Genomic DNA, 18,058 nt, shown 5'->3' with positions numbered 1-18,058 from the left:
AGGAAAGAAAGGCTATAGGCTGAGTTTTGGGCATGTCAGTGACGTGAGTTAGAAATCAGCTTGTACTACACAAAGACAACACCCAGAAAAACAGTGGAAAACCCCTCCTGGAGCACAGGGTGATGGAGGACGCAGGAGAGAAGTGGGTTCTGCTGCTCCTAGCTCCAACCTGCTTGGCAGCCTGAACTCACACTGCTTTTCCCTATCTTTTTGTTGTCTCCCCTCCACCCCTTACCTATTTTGAGGCTATTTGGAGCAGGATGTCTCTATCTGCACAGCACCTGGAAGACTGATTATGATCTCTAGGCTCTACCATAACATAAATAGCGAGACTCCAGTTGGCTCCAAGGTCCACATATCTCACCGACTACTAACAAGTTAAAAGTTCCTACTTGGGGGAAAAAAAAAAGGAGCTATTAATTTTAAAATTAACAGTAGCAGTAGATCCGCAGCTAATATTTTCCCATTTAAAACAGAAATGGTGCTGAAGAGCAAGATGGAGTCACTGAGGAAAAAAATGCCAATATTATTTTTTCTTCCTTTCCAGAAAATTCTTTATACTCACAGATATCTCTCCTATGGTTGCTGGTATAAATTATCCCTAAACCTATGGAGATTAAGACAACATTTGCAGAGAGATTGATTGTCTCCTAATGGCCTGCTGTAGCCTTCCAGTGAAGCTGCTAATACTGGGTATATTCCAAGACTAGATCCCAGACCCTTGTCTGTAATTCTCACTCTGCCTCAGCATTTCTATTGTCTACTGATCCTCTGAAGGCCTTTTCCAACAACTGTTATAACGTAATCTGCCAGTGATATCACTGATGCACCCCCCTTCATCTGGCCAGATTTGGAAAACTTTCTGCAAGCTGCTGAGCAAGCAGGCTTTGCTGGCTCCTGTCTCTTAAACTGCCAAAAAAAAAAAAAAAAAGCTCCAGATCCAAATATCCAAGCTCTGACTTTCAGGAGAAGTGAATTATGGAGTGAATTCAAACTCTGAAATTTCAGTTCAGATGTAATTTAAATGCAAACCTGTGGCTTTGGGGCTTACAATACACCTAAGTGGTATCAAATCAAATGTTTTCTGAAGTTGACTGAGAATTGAATTTGTCCCTTCAGGTAGGTCTTCTTCTGTTTGCTTTACAGGATGACACAGATGTAGCTTAATTCAGTAGCTAATCAATAATTTAATTTTGATCCCTAACTAAATGAAGCTTGATAAATATCAGACACTTTTCAATTGGGTTTAATTAGTGTTTATGCATGTATTTGAGGGTTCTGATTCACAAACTGTGACAACTCCACGCTGAAGCAACCTAACCTTGTCTTTCTGCTAGAAGCTACTGCCCCGTGCCTGTTTCAGAGGCAGCAGATGGTCCTCAGACATGCAGGGCTTGGGTGCCCTCCTCTTAGCGGGAAGTAATCTCATAAACCTTATCACGATGCCCGCGTTCAAAGGGAGCGATGTCGGTGATGTGGAGGGGGAGAAAGGGACATCAAAGAGGCAGCCGGGGAGGGGCCCAGCTTTGAATTTCCAACTGTGGGTAAGAGGCGGTTCAGGAACAGCTGATGAGAGTGATGAGCAGCGCAGAAAGACGTCAGCACGGGGAGAGATGGGAGAGATTGCATCTGTTTCCTTGGAAGACTATGCAAACAAGGAGTGACATAGTGGAAGCGTGTAAAAGAATTAATGGTCTAGGGAAGTTACGGCTACCTACCATGTCTCCCAACGCACAAGAACTCCTAGCAAACCAGAGGCAATTGCACTTCGGCAGCTGGATATTTTAAGGGCAAAAACATCTGCGGATCCCATTCCCATCATTGGTCAACACCAGGACGACACCAGAAAATGAACCTCAGCCACGGGGCCGGCTCCCACTTGGTCTTATCGAGAAGACTACCCTGTTCTGGGGAGAAGGAAGGCTTAATTCCCTGAGCACAAGCCATGCCATGCCTCTCACCCTCTGGGCTGGAGCAGGCCCTGGCCTGCTTTGTGCGCCAGCACAGACACGGCCAGTCAGGTGGAGAAATTATCCGGAATCCAAAAGGTGTGAGATCCTTATCAGGACCCAGTGTTGCACTCAACGCGGAAGGAAAACACGAAGGTAGAAGCCAACTGCATGTTGGTGGAGATTACAAAGAAACACACTCTAGGGACGTATTGCTCCTGACACTTCCATGCTCCTCTTCAGAAGTCACCGATATCGAGGTTTGATGCAGCATTGGGCTGACACTGTGGTTCTCAGGCTTTGGGACTCCAAAACTGAAGCTAACAACCACCACCTCCTGCTGGAAATTATCACAACCCCACCAGCTAACTAGTTCTGTCACCTTACGGCTTTCCTAGATGTAGCACACACATACGTAGCACACGCTGGACTGGTGTGGGAAAACCACGTCCCATGGGCAAAGGGAGATATGCTCCTAAATGTGCAGTTTTTCCAGTGTGACCACATTGGCCCTTAGGATCTCTACCTGGAAAGCTGTGGTGCTGGAAGTCCATGCTTCCTCATGCCCTGAAATAATGAGGGTGTGCATTTATCTATCATACTTCATTTTAAATAAATATCAATATTTTTTGCTCTGGGCTCTCCTTTCTCATTTCCTCAAGTGCAATTATTATATCATAGCCAACATTATGATGCAAAATTAGAGGGAAGTAAATGCATTAGAAAGGTGGCATCACCTGAAGAGATGTGATGGCTGCTCGCATTAGCTCAAACACCTTTCTCCCTGAAGTCTGACCCTAGGTGTAAATCGGAGAAGCCTGACAGGACATAAAAAGAAGTACTATCCTGTTGACCCAGTTTTCATAGAGAGCAGTGTGTATAATTATTTTGGCCACCTGCAGTTGATAAACCAATCCCGCGTGAGGTTAAAAATTATCCAGGCATTTACTGGTGACACAGCAGTGTGCTAGAAACCTGCACGGCAAACCTGCTTAGCCACAGCTACGCTGGAGGGAGGTGTGGTGAGGCATGATCCGGGACGGAGACAGCTCTGCTGGCAGATGTCCTCAGCGCAGTGAAAGCTCTACAGGCTTCTGCCTATTTGGTATATTTTGTTCGGGAATGGTAAAATAAGTGATATCACAAATATCTTCTTTTGTGATAAGGCAGGAGCTGCACAAAGGCTGTGTGTACGGTGCTCCAGCCTGCAGGAATATCAGTAATTTTCAGCAGTAAATAAAGCACTCCTGGAACTACTGCATTGCTGCAGGAAAACCACTCCCCATGGGAAAAGTTAAAGTACTAAAAGTGCAATTTTGTCTATAAATAGTATCAGTGCAAAGGATTTCTGCCAGAAAAGCTGTGACACAGAGTGCCCCTTCTTCAGGCCCCGGCAGATGCCGTTGTGCTTGTACAAGTCCGCAGCAGAGACTAGGAGGAATTTGCTGAGATAGCATCCTCTGTGTCTGTGCTGATGACACCGCTTCTGTACGCTACCAGGCTACAATCATCCGTGCTGTGGATTGCAGTGCTGAGCTCCAGCAGTTTAGGTTCACGCAGCATGTTTTCCCCACGGACGAGGCTGGTGATCCCGAGCAGTGGGGCAGTGCAGGTTAGGCAGCCAGATGTGAACACATCCTCCAGATGTCCAGTGGGTTCTGCAGCCCTGGGAAAAAGGATTACGAAAGAAATCCAGCATGGTGCAAGTGCAGCCCCTCACAAATCACTGCCTTGGCACCCCCTTTTGTCATCCCTCACACAGCCTCGGTTTCCCCTCTTTTCTCAGATTTCCAGTTTATTTCTTCACAGGTTGAGAAGGACTAGAAGAAGACAATTTATATATCTCTATAATTCTGGTTTTATGTAGAGTGCAGAACCTTTTTCGGTTCACACCAACTGGGGTGTGAGAGACAAGGATTTATATGTTTTCATTTTTTCACAACTAAATGATATTTCTTTTTTGTATTTGATGTGTTGCAGAGCCTCAGTGAATCCTCAGAAGTAAATAGTGATATAGCTGTTACTAATTCTTCTAAAATTAAGCAACCGACTTGGGAAAGCATTTTCCCTGTAACTTAAGGCAAGAGTACAAATGGATATAATTATATAGGCATAACTTTCTGTTCTGTCTTGGTTTCATTTAGGTCATTTGGGAAGGGATTTAAGTTCAGCCAAAACATACCAATTTCTATTGGGAAAAAAAAGGTGAGATTCTTAAAATAAATGATAGTTATACTACACAGTCTAATACGTTGGTATTAATGGTAATGGTATAATACACCATATAAAAAAATCTAATTCCTCTATCTTCCACTACAGCTTATATCCTGATTTCATGCAAAATTGGAGTAAGCTATTAAGAGCAGTGGACTTCCTAAAGATTACTCTAAATTAAAAGATTTTCATCTCCTCTTAGTGTGCAAACTGCAAATACTACTCTAATACAAACACAACTGAACTGTAAACCAGCTCATTACATCTCAGGTCTGTGCTAAGTAATGAGCATGCTACATTAAGAACATCAGTACAGGCAAGTTTTCCTTTAACAACATTTCCTCAAGACTGGGCAGCTAATGAACGGGGCTTAATCATGATACTGAACCATTTTCCAGGAATGATTTCGGTTTGCACTCAAGCACAGAAAGTACACATCAGACATAAGTACAATGTGGACCCATGGGTCACCAGGTCTGTGTGGTCCATATCCCCGTGAGGTACCATGCTATAACATGCCTTGGTTGTATCTACCAAAGAAACCCAAATCACGCTCCCTGCGACACAGGCTAGTGACAACACAGTCATAAGGACATTTCTGCTCAGCAAGCCAAGCACAACGCAGGTCCTCTGCTGAGAAAAAACCACTTTCCCTACCCCCGAAGCTAACCCGAAATTATTGTGCTGCAGCCTTTGTTTGCTCAATGCCAGTTTGCTGTGGAGGCCAGGCCCAAATACCACCCAAAGTGAATCCTCCATGATGGCTAAAGCAGTGCCACGGGGCCCCGATCGCTGCACTGCTGGGACTGCTGTGCCCTGGAGGCACTCAGATGCCACCCATTGCCAGTTTGGCGTTGACGGACACCCATCGCCAGGTTGGCGTTGACAGCCACCCTGTCTGAAGTGCTGTGGGTGGGAGAGGCGGGTCCCGGCTCCTCCTTTGCTTCTGCTTTCATCCGGCAGAGATTGTGCTTTTCACAGCTCTGTTATTAAGGCAGATGGTTGCCTGCAGAGCCCAAGGCAAATGGACAGATGGGCTCTCCTCCCCTCAAAACTACGATCAAGAGCTTGCTGACCTTGCCTGTTTTCTTGGCTGGAATCAGCCAAAAAAACTTTACCGTAGCTTCCCTTCTTGCTTCCACTTGGGATAAACAGAGACCAATGCAAACCTTAATTTTCCTTGCCTGCCTGCAGAGACCCAACACCAGGTTGGGGCTTGCCACTCAGAGACGAACCTGAGCTAGTGTTAAATTCAATGGTGCTTCATCTCCTGAACTCAGATTGCTCCCCTTCTGCATTTCTTCCAGATCTATCCAGTCAAGGAAACATTCAGCACTTCACCTCCATATACACCAAGCAGCACATTACCTTTGCTCATATTAACGATTACGTGCATTTATGATACTATAAACGCTTAGAAGTGTGTTCAGTATCCATGTGGCTTGGGAGAAGGGAAGAAGACATAGTAGAGAATATAAAGGAAAAATTGATATGGGAACATGCTGACCTCAGAACACATTTAAACTGGTCTTGGTACAAGCTCTCATATGGGAATAGCTGACCCATCACCTGGTGACCAGCTCCATCTGATGTTGTTTCTCTGGAGGTAAACATAAGAAACTATGGAGGGAAGAAAAAATAGATGTAATACAACGAGTGCTGCAAAACACAGAAATTCCAGCCCTCACCCTCCAAAGCCAAGAAGGAGTACCTGTGTGGAAAGACAATATGCAGAACCTCAGGGAGGGCCAGCTGACTTCTGGCAGTCCTTTGTGACCTAAACTTTTCTATGATTCAACTCATGAAAATAAGACAGAGAAAAAAAATCCCAAAATATCCTTCATGGTGAGAGCTAAAAGAATCAGTTAGGTCCATTTACAACCTATACAATCCCTTCTTCAACCTCCGCAACACAGTTTCAGATTCAATGCTGTGGGAGCCACAGCCAGAGAGCAAGGAGACAAGCAGGTACTTGGTGGGACAGTGAGACCTTTGTGTTTGGACCAGAAAGTGTTGCACCAACCTGAAAATTGCACCAGAGTCACTGAAAAGAAGCCTGTAGAAACTTACTGTATATGACAGGCCTGGTCCAAAGGTTTGTGAGCTTTAGCAAACCCCTCAAGAAGCCTGCTTTGAAACAGGAATTTGTGAAAGAATTCCAAGTCAACAGCTTTACTGTAAATATTTTACACTGAAGTTGACCTGCTTTCCTTCCCTCTTTTATAGTACTGTTGCCTCGTGTTCTCTCCTTTCCCAAAAATTTGTTCCTTGCACTGCTTTGTTGTCCTACAACCTTCCACTCAAAGATGTCAAACCACCAAAAAAGCAAGGAATATTGCATCCAGAAGAAACAGGAGTGGAGGAGACAGGTGACCCCTATGGAGCGTAACAGCCCAGCAATATATTTTGGTGTCATGAAGCTGATGTTATTTCTCAGTAACAGGGCAGACCTGCTGAACTGAAGAGGAAAACTGCTGGCTTTTAGCTCACGGAGCTCTTAACTCACTGCTGAGCAAAAATCCCTCACTTACTTGCTGAAGTCAATCCTGCGTCAAGCCATCTACAGGAATCACACAAGTGGCCCATTACTGAGTGAAAGCTCTTCTCCAACTGCCTATTTGGTCCCCATATCAGGAGATTGTAGGTGAAAATGGAATGCAGCCTTGCCTACAGGGCTTGCTCTAAAAAAAAGGGATTACTCAGGGAGTGGAAATCCAGCACAGAGATTGGGAACTTAAGAACCCCTCTTTAGCTCCCCATCAAGAGTGGGATCAGCAGGTGGGACCCACGATGACATCACTGTCCTTTCACTGCTTACAAGCACCCTCAGGCGTGCCTCCGAGCTCCCAGCTACCCGCACTTCCATCTTATTCCCAGCAGATTCTGCCTAAGGCAATGAGGGGCACCAAAGTTTGCCCTCAGGAAGAATATCAAACCATTCCCATGCCCTAGGCGTTTCCCTTCCCACTACCCTTTGGACATTGGTCTAGCCCACAACCTCTCACCCTGTAACCTATTTTTGTCTTCCCTCCAGAGGAAGCAGCATTTACAGCAGACCAAACCCTCCAGCTCGCTCCTGTGCAGGCTGCTGGCCTCTATTTACACATCATCTCCAAAGCTTTCATTTGGCAGGCAGTCTGGAAAATGCCGGTGTGCTACATTAACCTGCATTTGTCTCTTCGTTCACTGTTCTTAATCAGTGTTTGGGAATGTATCAACGTGGGGCTAAACCACAAAGTTTGCATCTGGGCTTTTGTCATGTTTGGAGGAGCTGAGCTAGCACCAGAGCCTGGTGAAGAGTCACCCCTTCCTCACATAGCCCCTGAAAGCCAGTGTATAGCAGCAACCCCTCATCACAGAATTCCCTCTTCTGCTTGAATAGACAGTCATTGTGATTTTTTCCTCTGCTTCCCAACTGTAAGCCACCAAACAGTCATTTGGTCCAGATACTGAGGCTGTTCAGAAACTACCAGCATTTCCAGCTTAACCAAAGTCTTTGCCTTCAGGCAGTGATGTAACAAAAAGGGAGCAGTGATAGTGGATGAGTTAAACAACATAGAATCTCTCTGCAGCCATATGAATATATGAGCTAGTTACTACTGAGTTTCATGTGTATGTGTGACAGATAAAGTCTAAGTTTGCAGCAAGACAGTTACTCTGATACCACAGGCTCTGAAATAGCTGCAAGGTCAAAGAGAAGTGGCAGAGGAGACAAGATGACCTCCTCTGCTCTTCCTCAGGTAGCCCATCTGTCCTGGTTTCAGCTGGGATAGAGTTAATTGTCTTCCTAGTAGCTGGTACAGTGCTATGTTTTGAGTTAGGTATGAGAAGAATGTTGATAACACACTGATGTTTTCAGTTGTTGCTCAGTAGTGTTTAGTCTAAAGTCAAGGATTTTTCAGCTTCTCAAGCCCAGCCAGCGAGAAAGCTGGAGGGCCACAAGAAGTTGGCACAGGACACAGCCAGGGCAGCTGACCCAAACTGGCCAAGGGGGTATTCCATACCATGTGATGTCGTGTCCAGTATATAAACGGGGGGGGGAGTGGGGGTGGGGGGATCGCCGCTCGGGGAGTAACTGGGTGTCGATTGGTGGGTGGTGAGCAATTGCCCTGTGCATCATTTGTATATTCCAGTCCTTTTATTACCACTGTTGTCATTTTATTAGTGTTATCATTATCATTATTAGTTTCTTCTTTTCTGTTCTATTAAACCATTCTTACCTCAGCCCACGAGTTCTACTTCTTTTCCCGATTTTCTTCTCCATCCCACTTGGTGGAGGGGGTAAGTGAGTGAGCAGCCACATGGTGCTTAATTGCTGGCTGGGGTTAAACCACGACACGATCTCACCAGCAAGGTGCTAGGAGGCAAGCTGAGGTCTGAACTTCCAGTGTGTCTGCTTCCATGGTGCAGTCTCTCCTACACACTGCTATGCTTGGGAGACAGATATGTTCATTAACATCTCTGGTTCTGAAGGTGTAAAGGGGTCCTGAGGCTCCTGAGGCAGTTGGAAGGGACACTAAGAAATCCATCCTCACCACTGGCCTCTTCCAGGGTATTTGTGTGGCCACCAAAACACCCCCTGACAACGGCATGGGGAAACCTGTAAGTAATAATCAGCATTGCCAAGCAAACGACCTTGCTAAGGGTAACTACCAGAGACAGCACTGTGCGAGGGACAGAAGTTTCTCGGACAAACTACCAGCACGCATCTGCAGATGACCACCCCTCTTCTTCCCCCAGATCTTTCCCTTAAGTTTTCAGCAGTACCAATGCATTTGGCAGTAGGGGTAGGTCTACACTGCAGCTTTTGTGGAAAGCAGTAATGCAGCGATGCGCTGACATCTGAGGCATCTCAGAGCTACCCAGTTTATAGTACAGGCCCTCCTCTACCAATTGCTGATCTCAGAAGAGGCTGTAAAACCTGTATGGGCAAAGCAAAGTAAGTGAATTTTGTCTAAGCTCTGAGCTGCCATGGGATTGTAGGTACTGAGGTCTGCTGGTTTAAAGCTGTTCAGTGTCTGTCTTGATCATAGTGTTGCAGGTATGTAACACCTACACTCCTTATGCTCTATTTTTTTAATTGAGTCACCTACAAATGGATTGTAGGTCAGAGTTTCCAGGTACAGAAAAGCTAAGGGCAGTCAGGAATCCTCCTCACACAAAATAATCCAGGAGATTTCCCATTTTGGACTCCTGGAGAACCCCATCTATTCAGTGTTTAGCAAACAGCAGCTTCTGGGACTCTGAAGGAGGTGTGTAACACCTCTCACATTGCCAGCAGTGCAGGAGAGAATGACCGAGCCTGTAAAAGTAAGGATGACCTTGAACCTTCCAATTAGAAATATTATGACTAAATTCCACAGCACACACACACACAGCCCTTGGTTTCATAGACACAATATCATCAGAGCACATTCTCTCTTTGTTTTGAGGGAAAAAATAACCAGGGAAGCTGAGACAATCATAAGCTAAAGGCAGAGATAGCTTCTGGTTAAATATCAGAGCACTAACAACGTAATAGCTGTAGATATTAGCACATTGTGGGGGCTAGCATACATACCTACCTAAACTTCTCATCGTGTGTAGGCAGAACTTGATATTCTGAAGCATTCAGTAGTCTCAACTCTTACCTTGTATAATTTCTGTGGTGATCTATTAAAAAAAAAGAAAAAGAACCCAAAGAATGCACAGTCCTTAGTAAGGAGCAGAGCTAGATGGTCCTAAAGTGATATATTCTTATTTTCGATTTCTGTTCTCACCAAAAGCAAGATCCATCTCTCATCGCCCTTTCCCATGACACTCATGGGAGGGTACATCTACACCAGAAGAACTAGACAGGAGCTATACTGGTACAGGAGGGTTATCCTAGATCCTTTAGGTGCTATGGTTTGGATCTGCAGATAAGTCCTAATGGAAGAGAATAGGAAACAGAGATATTCCCTACTTCCCAAACACACAGGCCACGATAGGTTAGAGAAAATCTGGGGCTTCCCAGATTCTCTTGCTCTATTCCTGTATGCAGTGTTGGACCATGTACTTTCACCCTCTAAACCACCCTCCCCCCTTCCTATTGCACACCTCACAAACCCTTTTAGAGCAAAGGCAGGCAGTATGGTCGATAAAATATACTTGGCCCTACACCATGGGGTCTAAGCATGGTTAGGTACCTTTGCAATACAAATGATAACAGTAACAATAATGGTTGTAGCTCACTCAGGACATTTTCTTTCCTTTCTAAGGCTGGGTGTAAATAATTTCTTATCTTCTAAGAAATACCTCTGGCATCTCTGACGAGGCAATAAGTAGAAAGAAGAGAGACACTCTTAACTGCTGATCAAGAGGGAGGAGAGTGATTAGCATCCTCTGGGGAACACCTTGTTGATGATGGCTGCTTTGCATTGTTGAGGGTGTAAGAAGGACCTAAATTCCTCCTCCGCAGAGCTCTCAGCTGCTGATGAAGTCAGTTCTGCATTAATCCCTCAGCACACTCCTTGTCAGGCCAATTTCTGATCAAAGCTTTTCTTGCCACTGCAGTCATAATTGCAACTCTGCCCAGTTTGAGAAAGGGACATAGTCTGAATGTCAGTAGGAGAAAGGACTAGACTTAGGCAACACCAAGAATCTTCTGAAGTAAGAAAATAAAACAAAATCACCTTGCAGAAGGACCAATTAGTCCTGAATCAAGTTTTGGAGTTTTCACGTTGGGGTTTGTGGCCCTAGTCCTCTGGTACCTGTGTTTGATACGCTGGGTCTCAGCAGCCCCCTGGCATTGCCCATCAGTGCACAGTGCACAGCCACTTCTGGAGACTTAGCCATGCACAGACTCAACCAAGACACGGAAAAACAGGCACAGCGAAGCAGCATTGCTCCTACCAAGTCAAAGCCTGGACTAGCACTCAAGCTTTCTGAAGCTCAGACTTAATTTCGAGGAGTGGATCAATGCAGGTATGTGGGTACAACCCACTGCATTGGTTTGCATTAGTGAGTACCAACAGATCCAAGCTCTCTCTGTCCACACCACCCTCAGCAGTGGAAGTAAAAGGCATTCATGTGGCTCTGTACTCACGCTGGGATCCTGTATTTACAGTCTGGCTCTGCAGCCACACCTGAAATGGTTAGTCTGGGTAGTGCTGCAATGCACCCTGACATCTTCTTGCTGAGGTCTCCCCAGCCTGGGCAACAAAACACAGATGTAAGCATATGCCCAGTTAGGGTCTTTTTGCACTGCAGGATCAAACTGTTGAAGCGCTTTAAACATCTCAGCAAACAGCTGTGACAGAAGGTCCCTCCATCCCAGACAGGCTGCTCTCCTGGCAAAGGAGGGCCCCAATGTTGTGTGGGTCTGGTTGCATAGTATGAAAAAAATGCCAACCAGATTCAGAAATACATCTATATCTAGCAACAACCTACATTTGGACAGTGCAGGAAGAAAATACAACCTCACACTTTCAATTACAGCCCACCTCTTAAATTAGGCAATCCTAGCCCTTACCAATGATGTCCTTTCTCCCCTCTTTTTACACTTTTTATGTCCTCATATTATTGCTCACAGGAAACATCCATTTTCAAGCATGGTATTTCCCTTTCTGATAAAATGCAGCAGGAGGTTCCACAGGTTAATTATAAATTGGTTTAAAAAACATTTACCAAGAAGTGTTTTAAATCCATTTCCCGTAATTTCATTTGATGCAGCATATGTCTTGCAGTGCAAAGGGGAGATGTGGCTTTATTGCCACTATCTGCCAGATGAACATGTTCATCATCAACAGTGCAGGGAGTGATAAGTCCCTTATCTGATACAGAGAGACAAAACACTCCCTCTTTCTTATCAACAAATTGAGTTATCAGCCAAGTGAAGTAGTTTTTCAGTAGCCTTTCTGACTGCGTTTTGCTTTTAAATCCATACTGGCAGCAAATGTTCATGGATGTATTTACCTCCCATGCTCATTTCAAAATGCAGCAGCAGCCACAGATAAGAATGCTTCATCTCCCCAAGACATCTGGTCGGAGTGCTGTTAGACAGTGCTGAATTTGCTCTGACTGCTGGTAAACTAAACTCCACCAAAAGTAACAAAAATGATGCTAAAACAGCGATACAAAGAGCTTAGAGGAACACAGAAGCTGTAACACAGCATGACCAAAGCCTGCCGACGTGACCATCGCTGATGGCTTAGGCCACGCTTCTCAGTGGTATCCGTTACTTGTGGGTGCCTGGCCTGAGACAGTTAGGACCCAGAAACCTTGGAATGTGCAAGCCCTGATCTAGCCAAGGTAACGCTTTTGCTGTACCTGGCAACGTACGCCCAAATGCATTCAGAATTAACTGCACAGCATAATAAAGCTAGGGAGAGGTTAGGGTTATCAGCCGCATGACATTATTAGGAGACTGTAACAGCTGAATGCATGAAGAGGTTTTTAGGTGTGAAGAATTAGAAACCATCTGGTGCCTTTTTAGGACTCAGTTTGACAGTATGTTCCCCACTGGCCTGCTCTGTGCTGTGAGCAGCTACTCCGAAAGGCTTTGCATGGAGTACTACCCATGAGAAAGGTGTCAGCTTCACACTAACTTGAGCAGAGGGTGATTGCGCTCAGTCGTTGGTACGTATTTCTCAGTGCTAGAGTCAGTATCGTTTTGGTTGAATGTGGCTGGAAAGTTAACTTCATTGAGATACCACTGGAAAGGATTTGTCCTTGACTGCAGAGGCCAACTGTGCTCATTCCCAGGTCACCAACGTAATTTTTAAATGTGACGGTTCTCTTCCATAAACCAGCCCCGAGAAGGCGTGACTTGACAGCAGAAACTCATGGAGGGCAGACAGACACCTGAAGTGAGAAATGTGTCTTGTAAATACCTACAAACTCCCTGCTACAAGCTCATCTTCCTCCCTCCCATAAAGACATGATCAAACAGGAGCTCCAAGATTAATATAAGGGTTGATGACAAGAACATCATCATTTCACTTGCTGAGCAAGACAAGCAAAACCCATGAGCGCTCCTGAGCTTGCTCAGCAGGGAGCCAGACAAGGGAGCTCAGACAACCTTCACCAACAGCTTGAACCAGAGCTCTGGACTTTGTGTTGGTTCAGTTGGGTAGATTGCATACACACTTCCACTGGCCCCAAAAAATCAAATACAGCCACCTAAGAGCTGCAACAAGGCCAGTAATACCTCCAGTCTCCACTGTTTTCCAAAGCCCATACATATCTACTTTTTTAGAGATTCTCCCTCTATGGGGTTACTTTCTTTCCCAGAATGTTTTCCTGTGGCTGAACCTGTTAATTTGGTAGCAATCAGATGCCTCATCTTTAAAGCAGCTATTTTGCAACCACCTGCATTATTCCTGGAAGGGTTGTATCCTCTCACCTGTTCGTAGACGGGAGAGGATTGTTGGATATTAATTCTCAAAGAGACAAGAGATAGTTATAATAATGGCCCAGCTGACAATAGTTTCAATAGTTTCCAGCCTTGCTGTCAGCTGACACATTCCTTCCTCCAGATAATATCTGATACGCTCAGATATTTCTGAAGCTGTGCCTCCACAGGACGTGCCGTAAGAACTAACTACAGTGAGCTCCGTGCTCCTCTGCTTTCATACCAAACCTGCGAGGAAGCTGCTGCAAGAGGGGTTGTTTATTTTTCTTGACCATTAATAAGAAACCTGCCTAATAACTTCCAATCCTTCCCCGCTTTCCAACCACGATGGGGCTCTGGAGCTCCTTCCCACTGGGTGCCCAGGCTCTGCAGACCCCCTCGGCGTCACAGCAAAGCGCGGGGGGACTCTCTGCACTCGCGGGTGCAATATGGAAGTGGCTCCACATACATGGGTAGGCAGAAAGGCTCGTTCCTGCTGCCTCACGTGTGGTGTTCTGTCTTGTGCAGGGCAGAGAACGGGGAGCATTGCTCAGAAACTCTCACCTGCCAACTTGGAAGGGCTGGAGCAATGCAATGGAGAGGCTCTGATCCCATCCTAGCTCTAAAGACTAAGGCTTTTAAAATTAAAGAAAGTCTTGACAGTGTTGGTACCTGAAAGGATCATTAAGTAGTTGCAAATAGCCATAATACTTTAAAGAGGACTTAATCAAGCAGAGCTGGGACGTCTTGACAATCTGATAATTGCAGCATAAAATTCAGAGAATGTGGAGGCCTTGGGAATGCATGACTGGCCTTTTGGGGCTGATTGTTCTGAAACAGCTCTTCTTTTTCTTTTTGAAGAGAAATTTAAATTACCCAGACTTTCAAAAATAACTGTTTATCTTTCACAAGAGCCTTGAAGATCTCCTTATTTATCATGCACTTAAATCAGTGCAGATTTCCTGTAATTCACTATTAATCCACAGCTGGACAAAACTCTCTTCTATCAAGGAATGCCAAAACTACCGGTGTTAGCTCGGTACCTCCCAGTTGCCCATGTCAAAAGGTGTTAATTTGTGTAGGAAGGGCTGATTCAAACTCGACTCCTATTTTTGGGTTGCTTCAATGGGACTTAGATTAGTTTACAGGTAGTGTATTTAAAAATAGCTAGCATTAAGTAGCTGGTATTGAGATTTTAAAATAGCTGTATATGCATCTGAATGGGTTTATTTTATATAGTTAAGAATAAACTAATCAAGGGCTGCCCTGTTTGAAAACAAACTAAAATTTGATACCCAAACTGTGATGGTTTGAAAGAACTGCAAAGTGAAACTGTCTGTAAACAAATTAAGAGCTGTGGTAATTTTACCCTGAAGCAAAAAAGAAAAAGGCTGCACATGATGGAAAGACCAAAGCTGGTGAAAAGGATTTCATTCTTTGTAGTCAGAAAAGTTAGTTACATTACAATAAAGATATTTTCCTGTGTTTCACTCCTGATGCTATCTTCTATTTTACAATCGCAAAGAATAGGATAAAGCAGGACAAATACATACTGATACATACCTGTGTGATGCCAGACCGCCTTTAAAAACAGCTAATGTTTTAGTTTCACTAAAGATGTGATTTCTTATGCACCGTCAGATTAAAAAATCAACTATGAAGCAGGGTCAACCTCTAAAATGTTTGGGTTTAACAATCAAAAAATGAAAAAAAATAAAAGTCCTAACTCTAGAACCTGGGCATGATAGTTTCAAATCTCCTTTGGTTTGGGCTGAAGACTGGTGTTTGCAGCCCAAGCCAGAGGAGAAGTTCAGGCTCTGTCCTAATTCTCCTGATGACAAAACCTACTTTTCTGGGATATCAGTGGGTTTCTGTGAGAGATGTGGTACTCACCACAGTGCTGGGGGATTAATTTAATATCAGCATAACACTTTCTTTCCCCGGTCCTCTCCCCATTTAGTTTTCTTCTATTTCCTTCTGTGTCTTTCCTTTTTCCTGTTGGCAATGAATGTTCTGAATTTTTCCATAGTGAGTATCGGGCTGGCAGCTTACGAGAAGCATGGTACAGAGGAAGAAGCTGCCACGTTTGCTGCAGGCACTCTTGGGCACATAGCTAAGAGCATGCGGGAATGTAAAATAATTACAGCAGATGCCACTTTCAGTGACCCCATGACATCACTTTCTGAAGGTGGACATCCACAAGGTGAGGATGCACAGCCTTGGCTTCCAAGAGCAGGCGAGAGTTTAGGATTTGATATGCGCTACTGCTGGTTTAAAACTAGCACTATTTTATTTTGTTTTATTTTATTTTGGTTTGGTTTATTTTATTTTATTTTATATTATTTTATGATACTGTTGCGATCCTCACATTCATATTTACTGATGACACATCATCTACAAAACCTGTTGTTTTCTTCTGCAGACTGTATTATCATTCAAAAGACTTGTAGCCCACAGCTGGGGCTGCTATACTGGGCTCGCAATGATGGAAACTGCAGTGGCGCTGGTCCCTCAATGTCTTTGACAGGAGGTGTATTTTGGTCTCTGTTTTTCACCACGGTACCCAGACAAGGACAGTGGCCCTCCCAGATGTCTGCATTTCTCCTTTGTGCTGGGGAATTCCGTTGAGAAGGTACTTGTTAGTGCAGCATACGAGTCTTCCTGAGCCTGGAAGAAAGGGGTAGGAAGATGTTATTAATTTAGCCAATACTGTGCAGCTTGCAGAAACACTGTCAGCTTCTGCCTACACACATCTCACCTCCCATTGTTAGAGAAATTACAGCTGCTGAAAGACATGAAAAAGTAACACATTTCTGGTTTTTATAGTAATAAGGCAAATCCGATTCTTCTTGCCCCTGTAGTGTGGGCCTGCTTTTTGGACCGGGGTCCTTTGGGCGACTGGGGAAGCTGTGGAGACATGATTCCCTGCACAGGTGCTATCAGATGCACATAGGTGCGCTAAACCTATTTTAATGGCTCTGAGTGCAAGGACCACATTTATTTGGGTAAATCTCTCATTGGGTGAACTCTCTCACTCCTAACAAGGACTTAGGACTTTCCAGGACTAATTAATATCTAGTTAGTACTTTCCTGTTTCTCACTGGTGGAAAACCAGCAACCTGCAACGCTGTGGAGAGGTCAAGTGAAAATTTCAGCAGAAATTTCTGAAGATAGCTACGCGTTCATGGTGAGCCTACAATTATTAGATGGCTTCTTGTCCACTGAAAAAGAAATTGCAGGTGTCTCCTGAAAATAAACCATGCAGTAGGTGGCATAGGCACGCATAACACTACGCTTTGTCTCAGGGGTTTCCAGACGCAGAGAGGTGCGAGAGCTTTTTCCACCATCTCCACTTCTCTCTCAGGTTTTGCTTTCGTTTCTGCTTCTCGCAGGTTCCCACTCTGCCATCACACATAAATTCCACCCAGGCTCCCGGCTCAGCCCCCTCCCGTTTCCTATTTATCACTAAACCCCCCATGCCAAAACAATCACATTGACTGTGCTGTCTCCTTAATGTTATACTTGTGTATTTATTCTTTCCGTATAACAGCTATTTTGTCAAAATGGCCTTTTTACTGGAGATTTATACTTATTGCTTTCGTACCGTGCCTGTGTTCTTTTACAGCTGGGGTTGGACGTAAGAAATCAGAGGGAAATGTCTTTCCTCATCCCCGCTAAAACTGCCACGTAAGAGCTGCACTGGTACACCTCGGAGCTGGCACCCCAAGAAAAAGGGAATTGACTTACAGTCTGCATGAGATCTGAAGAAACCCTGTAGAATATTTTAAAGCCTGTTTCCTCTGAAGGCTGTATTGTTTCAATAGCACTTTTCTTCCAATCCTCCTTTCCTGTTTTTCCATTCATGTGAACACAGGGTATTTTAAGAGTCCATCTGCTCACGTTACTTATTCCTCACTTCAAGTCATAATCCTCTGTGATACTACAGTTAATTGCTCTGCCTATGATTATATTGCAATCATGAATGGGATTACGATTTTCAACCCTATCCGTACTGGAGTAATTTCAAAATATTTCTACTGTCACCAGCTCCGGCTGAACTTCAATGGCTTTTACAATTTTGAGGACATTTATTGCCTATCTGGCTATCCTGATGCTGTACTTAAATAGATAAAAGTGCCCACGCTGCGTTTTACACTAGTTGTAACTAGATTAATTCAGATCTTGCACCTTTCTGGCTGAGTTCAGGCCTGCCTTTAGTCACGTTATTTCCATTCACAGCAGCAAGGTCTACTATAGACAGAGGGTGATGTTTTTTAAAAATAGCATGCTGTATTTTAAGCTATCTCTGAGCGGGGGTAAATCTGATTCTGGAAATGTCACTAGGTGAAGCATCTGCATCATGACTATACATGGTTGTTTTATCACCCTTTCTGCGTAAAACTGTCCCTCCTTTACCAACAGGGCATGGGATGGGAGAAAACGGTCCAAATTTCACTCGCGGCCCTCTGCTCCGTGACGAGTTTGATGCTCGCAAAGAAACGCTGCCCAGCAAAAATGGGGGACGAAAAAAAAAAAAAAAAGG

At 44.5% G+C, this 18,058-nt stretch overlaps 1 protein-coding gene across 1 annotated transcript in view; it reads left to right on the top strand.

Moving 5' to 3' along the window:
- Window positions 1-1,945: 1,945 nt before the first annotated feature.
- The window catches only part of MYC (v-myc avian myelocytomatosis viral oncogene homolog), a 20,299-nt gene continuing 4,186 nt past the window's right edge, over window positions 1,946-18,058 (top strand). The window contains exons 1-3 of the mRNA XM_010577120.1: window positions 1,946-2,105; window positions 15,545-15,718; window positions 15,938-16,074. Coding sequence (XP_010575422.1) covers window positions 1,946-2,105; window positions 15,545-15,718; window positions 15,938-16,074 — 471 coding nt within the window. The remainder of the gene's footprint in view (window positions 2,106-15,544; window positions 15,719-15,937; window positions 16,075-18,058) is intronic.

Source organism: Haliaeetus leucocephalus, unplaced genomic scaffold (assembly GCF_000737465.1).
Source record: "Haliaeetus leucocephalus isolate CR32 unplaced genomic scaffold, Haliaeetus_leucocephalus-4.0 Scaffold555, whole genome shotgun sequence".
Lineage (NCBI taxonomy): Eukaryota > Metazoa > Chordata > Aves > Accipitriformes > Accipitridae > Haliaeetus > Haliaeetus leucocephalus.
Note: the sequence above shows the minus strand (reverse complement) of the source record. Positions and strands in the feature narration are given on the sequence as shown.